Source organism: Narcine bancroftii, chromosome 4, assembly GCF_036971445.1.
Source record: "Narcine bancroftii isolate sNarBan1 chromosome 4, sNarBan1.hap1, whole genome shotgun sequence".
Classification (NCBI taxonomy): domain Eukaryota; kingdom Metazoa; phylum Chordata; class Chondrichthyes; order Torpediniformes; family Narcinidae; genus Narcine; species Narcine bancroftii.
In genome coordinates, this window is record NC_091472.1 from 197017696 (window position 1) to 197034777 (window position 17082).

Genomic DNA, 17082 nt, shown 5'->3' on the forward strand with positions numbered 1-17082 from the left:
CCGTGATGAGATACAACAAATAGTTAAAAAGGCTCTTATGGATAATAGTGGAAACCCCCGATCCCTACTAAAGCGTGAGGGTGTGGGCAGGGCCCCCGTGTCTACTCTATTGAGACACGGCGGATACATGGGGACCCACGGCCCTACATACCGTTAACAATCCATTGGGGTGGGGGTAATGACCGCCAATATTTGGCCTTGGTCGACACCAGTGCGGAGCACTCAGTGATTCCTGGTAACCCTGACCTCTGGACTGGACCGACATTTCGAATAGAGGGGATGGGAGGAGCGATCACCCTGGCGAAGGAAATAAAAGTCCGCGCCACGGTGGGTGATGGCCCTTCCCCTATATGGTTACATGCCCTGGTGGCTGCCACTGACGAGTGTATCCTGGGTATTAATATGTTGGCCGCTACGGCCCTTAATATTAGCCAAGGGGGATTTGCATTTGGAATTCGGACTATTACAAAAAGACTAGTGGTGGGTCAGGCTAAGTGGGATCCTGTGATGGTGCCTCCCCCCCCCCCCCCCAAAACCAGTATGCATTCCACAATATCGCCTCCCTGAGGGGCAGGAAGAGATTACTGCCATCATCGATGCTTTGTAAGAAGGGATAGTGAGGCCCGCAATGTCGCCCTTTAATAGCCCTGTTTGGCCGGTCCAGAAGCCGAATGGCTATCGTTTTTTGAACAAACATGCCCCACCACTTGCTTCGGCAGTTCCGGACATTTATTACCCTTATTGAAAACATTGCTACTGGGAACTCAGGAACATGGTATGCTGTCATTGATCTCGCTAATGCCTTCTTCAGTATTTTTTTTTTTTTTAAATTTTTTATTTTTCACACCATAAATCACATTAGCCATGATATACACTATTTCTTTTTCACACATATACAGTGACTTTTTCTCCCCCCCCCCCCTCCTCCCAAGCCACCCCCCCACACCCCCCTCTCATCCATTTTAGGTATACAATCTAGGTTGCATTAAGCCAGTCAGACAATGTTGTCATTCAACAAAAATACACCAGAAATTCTACTGAGTCCATTCTTTTCTTTCCTTGTCCTTCCATCAACTTAGGTAATGTTTGTCCCCGGTAGGTTTTCGCTATTGTATTTAATGTAAGGCTCCTATACTTGTTCGAATATTTCAATATTATTTCTTAACCTATATGTTATTTTTTCTAATGGAATACATTTATTCATTTAAATTTAGTAGTTTCTTCCTTTTAATTTGGTTATGTATTCCATTAATATTTAGTCATATAGTTCAGCGTAGCCCTTTTATATTTTGTTTATCTTCTCTTTCCGTTTTTCCACATTACCTTTCCTCCTTTTCCATTTCTGTTTTCTTATTTTCAACTCTTTATAAGACAACATTCCTACAACATCCAACATTTTCCTTATTCTCCTATTTCTATCTTATTTATCCCCAATCTCCCCTTCCCCTCCTGAGTTGCCCTTTATCCCTTGTCGGACAACCACATCTCCCCTCTCCATTTGGATTTGCGAATCCACTCGCAAGCGTCAACTGATTTTGCAGTGACCGCTATTTCCCCTCACCCCGCCCCCCCAGAAAAGATTTCACTTTTCATATGTCACAAAGGTCACTCTTTTAATTCCCTCCTTATTCTCTCTATTCCATTACCTTCCCTTATTAGTTCTTGTCTATACTATCTATATTTTCCTCTAAGTACAGATACATTCAAGTATGCACATTGTCTCTATTCACTCTTATACCTCTTTACCCGCATACATATCAATCGTGATCATTTTTACTCTCATTACCCTTCATCCCTCAGTCTATTTTTGTCTTTACCCACATACATATCAATCGTGATCATTTTAACTCTCATTACCCGTCTTCCTCCCTCAGTCTATTTTTGTAATTGTTCTGCAAATTTTCGTGCTTCTTCTGGATCCGAGAATAGTCTGTTTTGTTGTCCTGGAATAAATATTTTCAATACCGCTGGATGCTTTAGTATAAATTTATACCCTTTCTTCCATAAAATCGCCTTTGCTGTATTGAACTCTTTTCTCTTCTTTAGGAGTTCAAAACTTATATCTGGATAAATGAAGATTTTTTGCCCTTTATACTCCAGTGGTTTGTTGCCCTCTCTTACTTTTTCCATTGTCTTCTCCAGTACCTTTTCTCTTGTAGTATATCTTAGGAATTTTACTACAATAGATCTTGGTTTTTGTTGTGGTTGTGGTTTAGAGGCCAATACTCTATGTGCCCTTTCTATTTCCATTTCTTGCTGTAGTTCTGGACATCCTAGGGTCTTAGGGATCCACTCTTTTATAAACTCCCTCATATTCTTGCCTTCTTCATCTTCCTTAAGGCCCACTATCTTTATGTTATTTCTTCTGTTATAATTTTCCATTGTATCTATTTTTTGAGTATATTTTTTGAATATATACAATTCCATTGTATATATTTTAGTTGCCCATTCAGAGCCAGCTCTTCAGCGCTTGACGTCCTGCTTTGCGGAAACTGCCAAAATGTTTGGCCTGGAAGTCAGCCTGAAGAAAACTGAGGTCCTCCATCAGCCAGCTCCCCACCATGATTACCAGCCCCCCCACATCTCCATCGGGCACACAAAACTCAAAACGGTCAAGCAGTTTACCTATCTCGGCTGCACCATTTCATCAGATGCAAGGATCGACAATGAGATAGACAACAGACTCGCCAAGGCAAATAGCGCCTTTGGAAGACTACACAAAAGAGTCTGGAAAAACAACCAACTGAAAAACCTCACAAAGATAAGCGTATACAGAGCCGTTGTCATACCCACACTCCTGTTCGGCTCCGAATCATGGGTCCTCTACCGGCACCACCTACGGCTCCTAGAACGCTTCCACCAGCGTTGTCTCCGCTCCATCCTCAACATCCATTGGAGCGCTTACATCCCTAACGTCGAAGTACTCGAGATGGCAGAGGTCGACAGCATCGAGTCCACGCTGCTGAAGATCCAGCTGCGCTGGATGGGTCACATCTCCAGAATGGAGGACCATCGCCTTCCCAAGATCGTGTTATATGGTGAGCTCTCCACTGGCCACCGTGACAGAGGTGCACCAAAGAAAAGGTACAAAGACTGCCTAAAGAAATCTCTTGGTGCCTGCCACATTGACCACCGCCAGTGGGCTGATAATGCCTCAAACCGTGCATCTTGACGCCTCACAGTTTGGCGGGCAGCAACCTCCTTTGAAGAAGACCGCAGAGCCCACCTCACTGACAAAAGGCAAAGGAGGAAAAACCCAACACCCAACCCCAACCAACCAATTTTCCCCTGCAACCGCTGCAATCGTGTCTGCCTGTCCCGCATCGGACTTGTCAGCCACAAACGAGCCTGCAGCTGACGTGGACTTTTTACCCCCTCCATAAATCTTCGTCCGCGAAGCCAAGCCAAAGAAAGAAAAAAGTTCTTGTGTCTCTTTAGTTTTTTTATTAGATTCCTCCAATTTCTTTTTTAAGTCTTCTACCTCCATTTCTGCTGCTACTGCCCGCTCTTCCATCTTGTCCATTTTCTTTCCCATTTCTGTTAAGGTCATCTCTATTTTATTCATTTTCTCTTCTGTGTTGTTTATTCTTTTTCTTAAATCCTTAAATTCCTGTGTTTGCCATTCTTTAAATGACTCCATGTATCCTTTAATAAGAGAAAGTATATCCTTTATCTTGCCTTTCTTTTCTTCTTCTATTTCACTGTACTCTTCCTCTTCCTCTGGGTTGGCCATCTGTTGTTTCTTTGGTGCCCTTTCCTTCTCTTCTTTCTTGTTTCTATTGTCTTCTGTGGTCTCTTCTTGCTGCAGGTGTTCTGCAGCTGTCGTTGCCGGCTGTGGAGATCGACTCCCCAGCTGGTCCCCCCTCCCGTCGGTGTGTTTTTTTTCATTCGCATCGCGCATGCGCGATTCCTCGCGCATGCGCGATTGCGCACTTTTACTCGGCTCAGCGAGCCATTTTTGTAGTCCATTATTTACCGACCTGAGGGAGCGGGTTTCTCTCTCCGCAGCGGGCCTCTTCGGACAGGTAAGGCCTTCACCTTTTTCCTCCTTTGTCTTCTCTTCCTCTCTTCTTACCGTTGCTTTCGATTTTTCTTTTTTTGTCGCCATCTTCTTTCCACCTTTATACTCACTTTTCTGTAACTTTTATTTCTGTGCCTTTGTGTTTTCCTTTGTTTTTCCCGACTTTTCTGGAGAGGGCTGGAGTTCACCGTCCGGCCACTACTCCATCACGTCTTCAGTATTCTTATAGACGAGGTCTCACAGTATCAGTTCGCCTTTACCTGGAAGGGGAGCCAGTATACCTTCACCCACCTCCCTCAGGGCTATGTACACTCTACCACTATTTGCCACAGCCTAACTGCCCGTGATTTGGAGACGGTGCCAGTATTGCTTTCCCTCTCAATTCACCATTATATTGATGATGTGATGATCCAAGGGGCCACGGAAGAGATGGTACAGAAAGCAGAACAAGAGGACGCCTGGTTTACTGATGGTAGCAGCCGGTGGGTGCAAGAAAAAGCAGAAGTGGAAGGTGGTGGCTTACCATCCCAAGTCAGGAACTCACTTATTGGAGGAGGGGGATGATGGCTCCAGTCAGTATGCTGAGTTGAAGGCGGTCACTTTACCACTAGACCTGCATGATCACCCTCTTCGCTTGTTTACTGATTCCTGGGCTGTGGCTAATGGACTAGTGGTATGGATGCCTGATTGGCAAAAGAATGACTGGCTGATACATGACCGCCCAGTATGGGGCAAACAGTTGTGGCAGCTGTTGTGGGATGGTTCCCATCATCGTGAGATAACCATATATCATGTTGATGCCTATACCAATGCGATGACGAACATGGCACAACATAATGCAGCAACAGATCAGCTTGCCACTATCAGCCACGCCAATACCGTTCCCCTGGCTCGATGGGCACATGAACAGAGGGGCCATTAGGGGGAGAAGGGATCAGCTATGTGGGTCCGTACACATGCCTTACCCATCCATCAGGACGATGTCCGCATGGTCGGGCAGCTTGTGAAGTCCTGCACTGATCCTCCTGGTCCGCATGGCCAAATAAGACGGGGAGCTCGCTATGCCAGACTGTATGGGTAAACATTATGTCCTAGTAATGGTTGACGCCTTTTCGGGCCTGGTTTTTGCCTTTCCCACCAAGGCAGCTGACCAAGCTAGCACTATCCAAGGACTGAACCATTTAATTTCTCGTTATGATGTACCAGAGGAAATTCAATCTGATAATGGCTCGCACTTCTCCAGGAAGGCAACTGACAACAGTATCTTATGGGTCCACCATATTTCTTATTACCCGCAGGCTGCCGGGTTAGTTGAACGAATGAACGGCTTACTGAAGGAACAAATTCGTTTGTTAACACCATTGGAGACCTTGAAGGGGTAGTGCCATGTGCTGCAGCAGGCAGTCGCCAATTTGAATCATCGCCCTTTGAAGGGAGGTACACCTTTCCACTGACTTCTTCACGCTTCTGAACTGCAGCCTATTCCAGAGGAAAAACAGTCATTGCCCCCCATTCCCGAGCTAGAGAATGTCGGACAAAAGGAATGGGTGGCACCAACAGCTAGTGGCCCTCCTGTAAAAGGGGAATTAGTGACACCTGCCCAGGGTAACACTCGGTGGGTAGCTATTGAGGGACAGGATGGTTTAGTTTGTTTAAATACTGAACCCTTACGGAATCGTGAGTGACATATGTCAGGCTTCTTTGTTCCAGGTCCTCCATCTTGTGCTCCTGCTGATCTGGGTTAACCGCTGCTTTGATGCCAGCAATTGGATTTGTAATGTCGAGGACGTTCCGAGGGAGTTGCCTGTGGGGGACAGAGCCCGATGTATCCACTAATATATCTGATATTGCTAAGCATGTTTTAAAATCTGTTCGTGAGCTTCAGTGTCTGGGTATTGTGCCCCACAAGGATAGTTGGAATCCTTTTTCATGGTTAACTGGTACATTTGGGGGATTGGACCACAATATTCTCCATTGGTTGCTCGCATTATTGCTTATTTTTTTAGTTTTAGTTTCTTTTTTTTCGCTCCTTCTGTACTCAAATGCTTGTAAGGTCTCATAAGTGACATGTTGCGACCAAGGGGTGGAATGTAATGGAAGATTTGAACCGTGTTTCTTGCTTTTGCAGCCTTTGCTTCTGCAAGGCTGAAAACCTGCTTGTTGCATATGAATTAGTAGACACACCTAAATTCCACCATGGGGCCCAGGATGCAGTTGAATCAGAAGACATTATATAAATTTACACTATATGGGGCCCAGGGATGTGCATATGAATCAGTAGACATTATCCAACTTCCACCGAGGCCCAGAGATGCAGTTGACTTTTGTTGGTCGCAGACTGTCAGGAGACCTTGAGATAATTAAATAATTTGTTCAAAGAGATAAGATCTGAAGTAAACAACTTTTGGGTAATATAAGCCATGGTCCCACTGCTGAAGTTTGGGACTCTCCAAGAGGTGGCAACATCTCTCAGCAAGAAGAACTTCAAGAGTCCAGCTAATGTCCTGGTCAAGGAAGGTAGAGAAGCTGCTACCGGCGCCCTGACAACCTATACAAGTGTGCAGTCGTTGCTTCGCTTTGGCAGTTGGGACCAGTCCAGGCGTTGATAAGTATAATTGGGAAGGGCTTGCATATTGTAGTGTGAATTCAGCTTTAGATTTGGTAATAAAGCCTTGTATAAACTGAACTGCTCTCGGTGTGTGTGTGTGTGTCTATTTTCTTTTGGTAGCTCAAACACTGTGACCAATCTAAAACGAACAAAATGAGAGGTATAAGTTTACCCAAGGCACCTCCCATGTGAAACCTTGTCAAAGGCCTTACTAAAGTCCACGCAGACAACATCACAGCCTTTCCTTCATCTACCTTCTTGGTAACCTCCTCGAAAAACTCTACAAGATTTGTTAAACACAACCTGCCACGCACAAAGCCATGCTGATTGTCTTTAATCAGCCCTTGGCTGTCCAAACACCTATAAATGCTATCTCTCAGAACTCCTTCCAATAATTTACATACTATTACATCAGGCTCACTGGCCTATTTTTGGAGCCTTTTTTAAACAATGGGACAACTTGAGCCACTCTCCAATCCTCTGGCACTTAACCTGTAGCTAAAGACATTTTGAATATATCTGCCGGAGCCCCTGCAATTTCTACACTAGTCTCCCTCAAGGTCTGAGGCAGCAGTCACCTCCTTCTCCTTAAACTCCATATGTTTCATGTCACGACTACTTGTTTCCTTTCCATCCGTATGCTCCATGCCAGTTTCCTGAGTAAATACTGATATAAAAAGGCTGTTTAAGGTCACCCTCATCTCATGAGGGCACAGACGACAATTCTTATTCTCTAGGGACCAATTTTGTCCCTCGTTATCCTTTTACTCTTAAAATACTTGTAGAAACCTTTCAGGTTTACCTTGACATTATCTGCCAAAGGATCCTCTTGCCTTCTTTTTGCCTTCCTGATTTCCTTCTTTAGGATTCTCTTTCATTTTCCATACCCTGCAAGTGCCACAATTGCTCCTTGTTGCCTATACCGGTTATAAACCTCTCTTCTTAATATCCCTTGAAAACCAAGGTTCCCTATGCCTGTTAACTTTGCCTTTAATCTTGGCAGAAACATACAAACTCTGCACCCTCAATATTTCTCCTTTGAAGGGCTTCCACTTCCTGACACATCCTTGCCAGAAAACAGTTTATTCCAACCGACTCTTCCGAAAACCTTTCTCATTTCCACAAAATTGGCCTTTCTCCAATTTAGAAACTCAACTTGAGGACCAGACATATTATCCATAATTAACTTGAAACTAATGACATTATGGTCACTGAACCCAAAGTGCTCACCTACACAGACTTCTGTCACCTGACCTGCCTGGTCCCTAACAGGAGATCAAGTATTGCATCCTCTCTCATTGGTACCTCTATATATTGATTTAGAAAACTTTCCTGAACACATTAGACAAACTCCAAGCCATCCAGCCCTTTTTACAGTATGGGAGTCCTATTCAATGGCAGAAAGTTAAAATCTCCAACAACCAGAACTTTCTGTTCCTTACAATGGTCTGCTATCTCCTGACAGATTTGCCCCTCCAATTCTCTCGGACTATTGGGTGGACTGTAATACAAGCCTATCAGTGTGCTCGCACCTTTCCCATTCCTCAGCTCCACCCATATGGCCTCTTTAGACGAGCCCTCTGGGCTGTCCTGTCTATGCACAGCTGTGATATTTTCCCTGACTAGCAATGCCACTCCTCCACCTTACCTTCCTCCACTTGCTCTATCACTCTAATTCCCCTCCCTCTGCAATTCTAGTTTAATCCCCCCCCAGAGCAGCACAGCAAACCTGCCCACAAGGATACTAGTCCCCCTCTAGTTCAGGTACAAACTGTCCCATTGGAACAGGTCCCACCTTCCTTGGAACAGAGCCCAATGATCCAGAAACATGAAGCCCTCCCTCCTGCATCATCCCTTTAGCCATATGTTTAGCTGCATTATCTTCTCGTTTCTAGCCTCTCTAGCACGTGGTACAGGCAGCGATCCTAAGATTACCACCCTGGAGGTCCTGTGCTTCAACTTTGCACCTAACTCCCTAACTCTCCTAGCAGAACTTTTCCTGCCCACGTCACTGGACCCTGCAAAGACCACGACATCTGGTTGCTCACCCTCCCTCCTTAGAATCAGGAGAATGTGAAGAGACATCTCAGACCCTGAGACCATTTGAGACATTCGATCTCTCCCACAGAACCTCCTATCTGTCCCTCTAACTATTGAATCCTCTATCAGTACTGCACTCCCCTCCCTCTTTCCTTCTGAGCTGAGGGCCCAGACTCAGTGCCAGAGACATGACCACTTCAACTTGACCCTGGTAGGTTGTCCCCACCAACAGTACCCAAAACAGTGTACCTATTGTTGATGGGAACGGCCACAGGGTGCTCCGCTCCTTCTCCCCCAGCTGCCTGCCTCCTGACTCTTAGGGGTGCCTGCCTCCCTAAAACTCTTGATCACTGCCTCTGCCTCTGCCTCCCGAATTCGTCCAGCTGCAGCTCCAGTTCCCTAACTTGATTTATCAGCTGGGTGCACCTCTTGCAGGGGTAGTCATCGGCAACAAATGTGCTGTCCCTGACTTCCCGCATCCTGTGATCGGAACACTGGACTGCCCCAACTGTGGCCTTCATTACCCAATTCCTCAGTTAATTAACTTAATTAAAGTTAAGCACCAGCTTACAGAGCCCACAGCAGCTGCATCAATGAACACCAAATACATTCCAATTGGTTGAAAATTAATCGGCAATTTCCCTTTGAGGAACAGAGCTGCAAAGAACCTTTTACCATTTTCTTAAATTCCACAGATAGCAAAGTTAGCGTTGTCGCACTGTAGTCTTTCTTTGCCCTAATGTGTCACATATAGTTCCGCCATTATGACCCTGCACTGGTATTCGATAGAGATAAAAGACACGAGAGTCTGCGCCTGCAGGAATCTGGGGCATGCTGGGGGCAGCACGGTTAGCAAGGCACTTCAGGCAACGCTGTCACAGCGTCAGTGACCCGGGTTCTAATCCAGTGCTGTCTGTAAGGAGTTTATATGCTCTGCGTGGGTTTTTTTTTTCAGTTTTTTCAAGTCTTTATTACTAAATCTAAAGCTGAATTCAAACTACAATATGCAAGCCCTTCCCAATTATACTTATCAACGCCTGGACTGGTCCCAACTGCCAAAGCGAGGCAACGACTGCACACTTGTAGTAGGTTGTCTGGGCGCCGGTAGCAGCTTCTCCACCTCCCCCGACCGGGACGTTGGTTGGAATCTAGAAGTTCTTCTTCTTGCTGAGAGATGTTGCCACCTCTCTGCGTGGGTTTTCCACAGGAGCTCCGGTTTCCTCCCACCGTACCAGAGGCTGGAGGTCAATTCTGTGCAACTGGACAGCATGGACTCTCACTTGGCCTGTACGTCTCAATTACAGATGGAGGAAGTCAGTAGGTTGAGCAGCCACTGTGGAGGCAGAGGGATGGTCTGGCTCTACACTCACTGACAGCCTGCCACATCCATCCTAGCTGTTCTGGTTTTGCTCCCTTTTTGGATGCCTTGCAGAAAGGAGGTGCAAGTATCTCAAGCCCCCTTCATCACCTCTTCACCAGCATTGATACGCTTGAGGATCTGTTGTCAAGCAGTTCTGCATTCCTCTGTCCTGCCATAGTTCTGATCCATGTTCAAAATGCAGCAGCTTGGAGAGCTAATTGATTTAGCAGACGCTCAGTGACAAGAGCACAGTGTGGAGCTGGCTCTGGTGCACAGGTGCAAGCATTTCTGACAGCTTTATTAGGCACAGATCAGACTGTCTCCATTAGAGAAAAATTAAACAAACTGTTTTCTTAAACGTCTACTTTCAATGGATTTAATCCACAACTCCCAATATGTTTTGCTGAGTTTTAATTTTGCAGCTGAAAAAAGAGGAAGGAAATAAAAGATGCAATCTTTAAAATTGAGTTTATCTTCACCCGGTTGGACTGACTTTGGAAAGTCTGACTTCACACATTCTCCCCACCCTGATATCATTGGCACATTACAAGGAGCCAGAATTACTTCAGCAAACATTGGCTTGAATGCTTCGTCACTTACTTCTCCAATGCTGCTTCCCAAAGGATTCAGAGTGACAGGCCATCTCCCTGCTCCACAGACAGAGCACTGCAGTGTCTCAGCTACTTGTCTGCAAGGGGTTGATGAGCTGGCAGGGGCCTGCCCACCTGACTGAGAAACAGGCTACGCACTGCGCCGTACAGACAGAAGGTGGAGGCCGACTGTCAATCTGACAATGTGATTTGCCCTCGCCCCCCTCCAATGACCACAATCTCCCCCAGCCCTGCAGCTTCTCCAGGCCTGCCCATTAAGCACTAGTACCATTCTATGTGGATCGTGTTTGGGATATGCGTACCCCTAGCAACTGAGTGTCTTTCAGACAGTACTCCTGCAGAAATTGTCTCAAAGCACAGTTGTGTCGTGAACTGAGAGCACGACACGAGCATGCTGTACTTTGGCAAAGACCTCCTGTTCATCTTCACCCTCTGAATCAAACTGCCCGAATTGGTCCCACTGAGGTCTGACCAATGCTGAACTCCCTGACTGTCACAAAGGCCCAGGTTTTGGAAAACATTACACTGAGACAACATTGCTTTGCGCTGCACTTTGTCATCGAGGGGTCAACACAAATCCACTCACTGATCTCGAGCTGCCGCTGAATCCGTCCTTTGCTGCGTTCTCTGAAAAATATCTGGATCTCATTGTATTCGGTCATCACGTTGGCAAACTTTCGGGACAGAGTAGAGTGCTGCAATAGAAGGAGAAGAGCAGTTCGAACAGAGGGAGCCACAAATTCACCAGTACTGCACCATCTGCTCAACATTTGGAAGAAGATTCATGTAGAAAGGAATAAAACAAATTATCAACTTCCAAAATTAATATTGACGCAAAATCAACTAATCCCTTTCACAATAGATAACCTTTCCTTTAGAGAATGGGAGAGAAAAGGGATCAAAAGAATAGAAAATTGTTTTTCGGGAAATAAATTATTATCTTTTGAACAAATGAAGGACAAATATGCTATAACTCATGGTACAATGTTTGCATACCACCAACTGAAAACCTACCTGAAGGACAAATTGGGAAGCAAGCAGACTGAGGTTACCAGAAGGAAGCAATTTTGAATATGTGATTACAGACACAATGATAATTAAAAGATTTATAACAAACATGTACATCAAACTGCAAGAGAAAGAGAACGAGGAAACAAGCTGTAAACCCAAACAAAAATGGGAACAAGATCTAAACATAAAGATAAAGAATGAAACATGGGAAAAGCTATGCTCCGGAACTATGAGAAATACAATAAACACGAGGTTACACATGATACAATATAATTGGTTACACAGGGTATGCACCATGCCCCAAAAGTTAAATAAATGGGACCCAACAGTATCAGACAGATGTTTTTGCTGTAAGAAGGAAACGGGAAAAACAGTACATGCAATTTGGAAATATTTTGGGAAGATCTAAACCAGGTATTAAATAAAATCACAAAAAGCAACATACCAAAAAATCCAGAGATCTTTCTTCTAAGTAATATAAGAAGTAAAGAACTTGGACTCAATTTGGATGGAGCACAAAAAAATGTATTATGTCAACCTGGAAACTAGAAGATAGCCTGAGAATACAACAATGGTACAGAGAAATGAATAAATGTATTCCACTGGAAAATATAACATATAATTTAAGAAATAACATCACAGTATTCGAACAAATTTGGGAACCGTACATGGAACACAATAGAGAAGTCCTACCGCGGACCTCCATCGCCTAAAATGACAGAAGGAGAAGAAGACGAAATGAACTGACCCAGTATGTAAAAGTAGAAGACACAAATTTGTGTCTTGTTTATTTTTATTGTGTAACGACATTGTTTAATGGGTTTAATGTATCATATATGTTGAACGTTGAGTGAGTGGGGAGGGGGGGTGAAGGAGGGAGGGAAGGGAGGGGGGAAAAACGGGAGAAAATGACACTATATTCAAGAGGGAAATGTTTGTGTGTATTTTGGTCAGTATGGTTCATAGTGTGAAAAATTAAAAAAAATAAAAAAAACAGAGGGAGCCACACTGGCCCACCGACAGTTCATAAAAACATCCCCATGTTGTCCATCAGCATGCCCTGTGTTGGTGTTCAGAATCGCAGTTGCAGTTTTAAAGTACAGGTACACGATCCTTTATCTAGACATCTAAAATCCGGAAAGCTCCAAAATCTGGCGTGGGGACCAGTGGTTGGGGGAGGCAGCCGAGGGACCAGCGGTCGGGGGAGACAGCTGAGGGACCAGCGGTCGGGGGAGACAGCCGAGGGACCAGCGGTCGGGGGAAACAGCCGAGGGACCGCGGTTGGGGGAGACGGCCCAGGTGACTGGAAGGGGGTGGGGGTGGATATGGCAGCACAATTCGGGTGGGCTTTCTGAAATCTGGAAATATCCGAAATTCGGAACACACTGTCCCCCAAGGGTTCCGGATAAAGAATCGTGTACCTGTGGTAACCAAAATAATACAGCAGAGAACATTCCATGGTATGCTTTGATAATTTAGCAAGGTTAAAGCAGATTATGAAGATCAACAACACCTCCATATTTGACTCTGACATAAAAGACTATTAACCATTGGGTAAGAGAAATGGCCTGGCGTAATGAATCCTAAGAAACTTCTTGGGAAGCATCAAAGTTCAGATTAATTGTCAGAGTATGTGCAACCCTGAGATTCTTTTTTCTGTAGGCCAGGCAGAATTTCCAACTATCAGTAACTGTAAACTGTACTCAAGAAGATATGAACTTTTGTTAAAAAAAAGAATTTGGCTTTACTCTGCTACATTCAGCTATCCTGAAGTGTCCCTGCCTGGAGGGGGGTGGGGGGGTGAGAAAAAATTCTTTATAGATGCCAAAGAGGCGCTGAGATTTACAAACACCCTGGCCGCTACCCAGAAAGATCCTCAAGGGAGAAAGTAGGATGGAGGGCTAAATACAAGATGTGATCTGGCTGTAAACAATGTAACTATAATAGAAATAATGGTTGCACTTAATCACGAGCATTAAAGCATTATTTGAGGGCATTGTATGCATTTTTTTGAATTGTTGGTTTTAGCCTTTTTAGTTTGTTTCAAGCATGAATGTCTGACAGAAATCAGCAGAAGACAATGTCCATTCTTATGAAAGTGGTGGATCAGGCAACAGACGCATACCCTCCTGGGGTCTTTTTCAACAGCAATCATCACGGTGATCCCAAAAAAAAAGGCAGGGACCCAGTGAATCCCACCTCATACAGACTCATCTCATTAATGAATAGAGATTATAAATCATTGCAAAAGCATTGGCCAATAGGATGGCAGAATATTTGTTGAAATTAACAAATCCAGACCAAGCTGGATTTGTAGAAAAGAGAAAATCAGTAAACAACATCATTAGATTGCTTAATATAGTACATTTGGCAGAGTCAGTGGTGGATCCAGGAGTGACTGTAGCCTTGGATGATAAGAAGGCCTTCGACAGATTGAAATGGGACTTTTTGTTCAAGGTAATGGAGAAATTTGGATTGGGTCAAACATTTATTAACTGTGTGAAGACACATTACTACAAATCCCAAGCTAAAATTATGACTAATGGGCAGATGTTTCCAGTGTTTCCATTGAGCAGGTCCTGTAGGCAGGGATGTCCATAATCCCCAGAGCTATTCATACTGGCAATTGAGCCGCTGGCGAAAACCATTTGGTGGGAACCAGATCTAAATAAGTTCAAGGTGGGCCAGGTGGAACACAAAAATCAACCTTTTTGCTGATGATGTTAGTATATTTGACAGACCCCAGGGCTGAGAACCACACTGGAGAATCATGGGAAGGTCCCAGGGTACAAGGTAAATCTGAACAAAAGTGAAATTATGACTTTGGCGAACAGGGATTGTAGACCATATCCACAGGGAAGTCAATTTCAATGGCTGCAAGAAGGCATTAAGTATCTGGGGATAAAAGTAGACAAAGATTTGTGCAACTTATACAAACTTAATTATCTCCCTTTGCTCCAGAAGATTGAGGAGGACCTTGCTCGATGGAGGACACTGCCCATAAAAACTGATGGGCAGAGTTATCTGTGTCAGAATGAAGGTGACACCAAGGCTCCAGTATTTTTTTCCCCAATTGTTACCCATTTAGTTGCCCCAGGGTGCTTTTTAAAAAAAAAGCTGCTCATTGAATGTGTCAGAAAGTTCCTGTGGAATAGTAAAATGGCTAAAATCTCCATAGAAAAGTTGACATGGGACTATAATTTGGAGGGTTTAAAATGACCTGATTTCAAAAAAATCACTGGGCAGCCCAGGCAAGGTTTATTGTCTCATTCTTTGAGGGAGGGGTTCCCCCCCCCCCTTACTGGGCACAAATTGGACAACACGGTGAAAAGATAGCCAAAGAGTTTATATATAAATGGGACACTAAATTAATTTCAAAGAAAACGGATAACCCTATATTAAAAGATGTACTTCAGACATAGAAAAGGATTGGATTGATGGTGAGGATATCTCCCAAAACGTCTTTGACCCAGAACAACTTAATAACCTTGACTCTGGGTAATAAAATCCTGGACATCTGCTGCCAGAAAGGGATCAGGTCCATCGTGGATTGTTACAAGTGAAGGCAGCTCATGTCATTTGAGCAGTTGAGGAACAAACACGATTTGTCTAATAGAACATTCTTCTGTTATCTGCAAATAAGATCTTTCTTAAGAGGTAAAATTGGGACCATCTATGACCCTACCTAGATGTAGTAACATGGAGATTCTAATTTGACAGGGGAAAGTGTGTAAATTTATCTCTAAGATGTATTACATATTCCGAAGCCAGGCTTACACAGGTCAAAGGAGAGATGGGAGTCAGACTTGGGCACAGCAATCAATGAAGAATGATGGTCAGGCCTGTATCTGGACAGTGTGAATGGAGTCATCGGTGCCAGATACAAGTTGATGCAATACAACTTCTTGCACCAGCTGTACCTCACACCACAAAAATGACACAAATCAAAGCCAGAAATTTCAGAAAAGTGCTTTAGGTGTGGAGCGGAGGTTGGAACTTTTGTCCATTCCACCTAGCTATATACAAAGGTAAGGGGTAAAACACAGGATTCTGTTGTGGTTAAGTGAAAAAACACACAAATGCTGGAGAAACTCAGCAGGTCAAACACTGCCTTTATGTAGCAAAGGTGAAGATACATCATCAACATTTCGGGCTTGAGCCCTTCATCAAAGTGTGGGAGAACATGAGAGATGTCTGAACAAAAGGGGAGGGGGGGTAGTGAGGGTGGGAGACGATAGGTGGGGGGGGGGAAGGACTGCAGGAAGTGGGGGAGAGAGGAAGGAAGCAGGATCCGGAATGATTAGTTAAGAGGGTGGAGGGGGGCGGGAAAAGGCAAGCTGATTAATGGAATGCAGTGAACTCAATGTTCATGCTTTGGGGTTGGACAGTACCCAGATGAAAAATGAGGTGTTGTTCCTCCAATTTGCAGGTGGTCAGGGTGGGGTAGTGTGAAAAGCCGTAGACAGGCATGTGAGCTTGAGAGTGTGTCTCAGAATTGAAATAGTTGGCTATGGGGAGGTCACTTTTGTTGTGGACGGAGAGGAGGTGCTGGGTGAAGTGATCTCTTAATCTGCGACCAATCTCTCCGATGTAGAGAAGGCCACAGAGGGTACACTGGATGCAGTAAATGAGTTCTGTGGAGGTACTCCACAGCTCATTCTAAACTCCCACCACTCTCGGAGTGGTTCCCCTAATGTTCCCCCTAAACCTTTCCCTTTCACCCTAAAGCTATGTTTTCTCATATTTATCTCTCCTAATCTGTGGAAAGAGCCTACTCACATTTATTCTGTCTATACCCCTCATAAATTTGTAAACCTCTATCAAATCTCCCCTCATTCTTCTGCGCTCCAAGGAATAAAGTACTAACCTGTTTAATCTTTCCCTGCAACTCAACTCCTGACAACTTAGTAAATCTTCTCTGCACTCTTTCAACTTTACTGATATCCTTCCTGTATGTTACTCCAAATTTGGCCTAATATCTTACACAACCTCACCATAACATCCCAACTCAATTCTTTGATTTATGAAGGCTAAGATGCCAAAATCTTTCTTTACAATCCTGTCCACTTGACAATTCAGGGAATTATGTATCTGCATTCCAGATCCTTTTGTTCCTCTGTACTCCTCAGTGCCTTACCATTTACTGTGTTTGTCCTATCTTGGTTTGTCCTTCCAAAATACAACACCTCACATTTGACTGTATTAAACTCCATCTGTCATTTTCTGGCCCATTTTTCCAGTTGGTCCAGATCCCTCTGCGAGCTTTGAAAGCCTTCCTCACTGTCCACAATGCTGATCTCAGTGTTATCAGTAAACTCAGTGATCCAATTTACCACATTATCATCTGGATCATTGAGAAAAACAACAATGGTTCCAACACAGATCCCTGAGGCACACCACTTGTCACAGGCCTCCAGTCTGAGAAGCAATC

The 17082-nt window shown here is 44.4% G+C and overlaps 1 protein-coding gene across 3 annotated transcripts in view; it reads right to left on the reverse strand.

The window, feature by feature from the left end:
* The window catches only part of LOC138761432 (syntaxin-2-like), an 89986-nt gene that overhangs the window by 14889 nt on the left and 58015 nt on the right, over positions 1-17082 (reverse strand). For all 3 annotated transcript variants that reach the window (XM_069933564.1, XM_069933563.1, XM_069933565.1), the window contains exon 6: positions 11227-11335. In XM_069933564.1, the coding sequence (XP_069789665.1) occupies positions 11227-11335 (109 nt within the window). The remainder of the gene's footprint in view (positions 1-11226; positions 11336-17082) is intronic.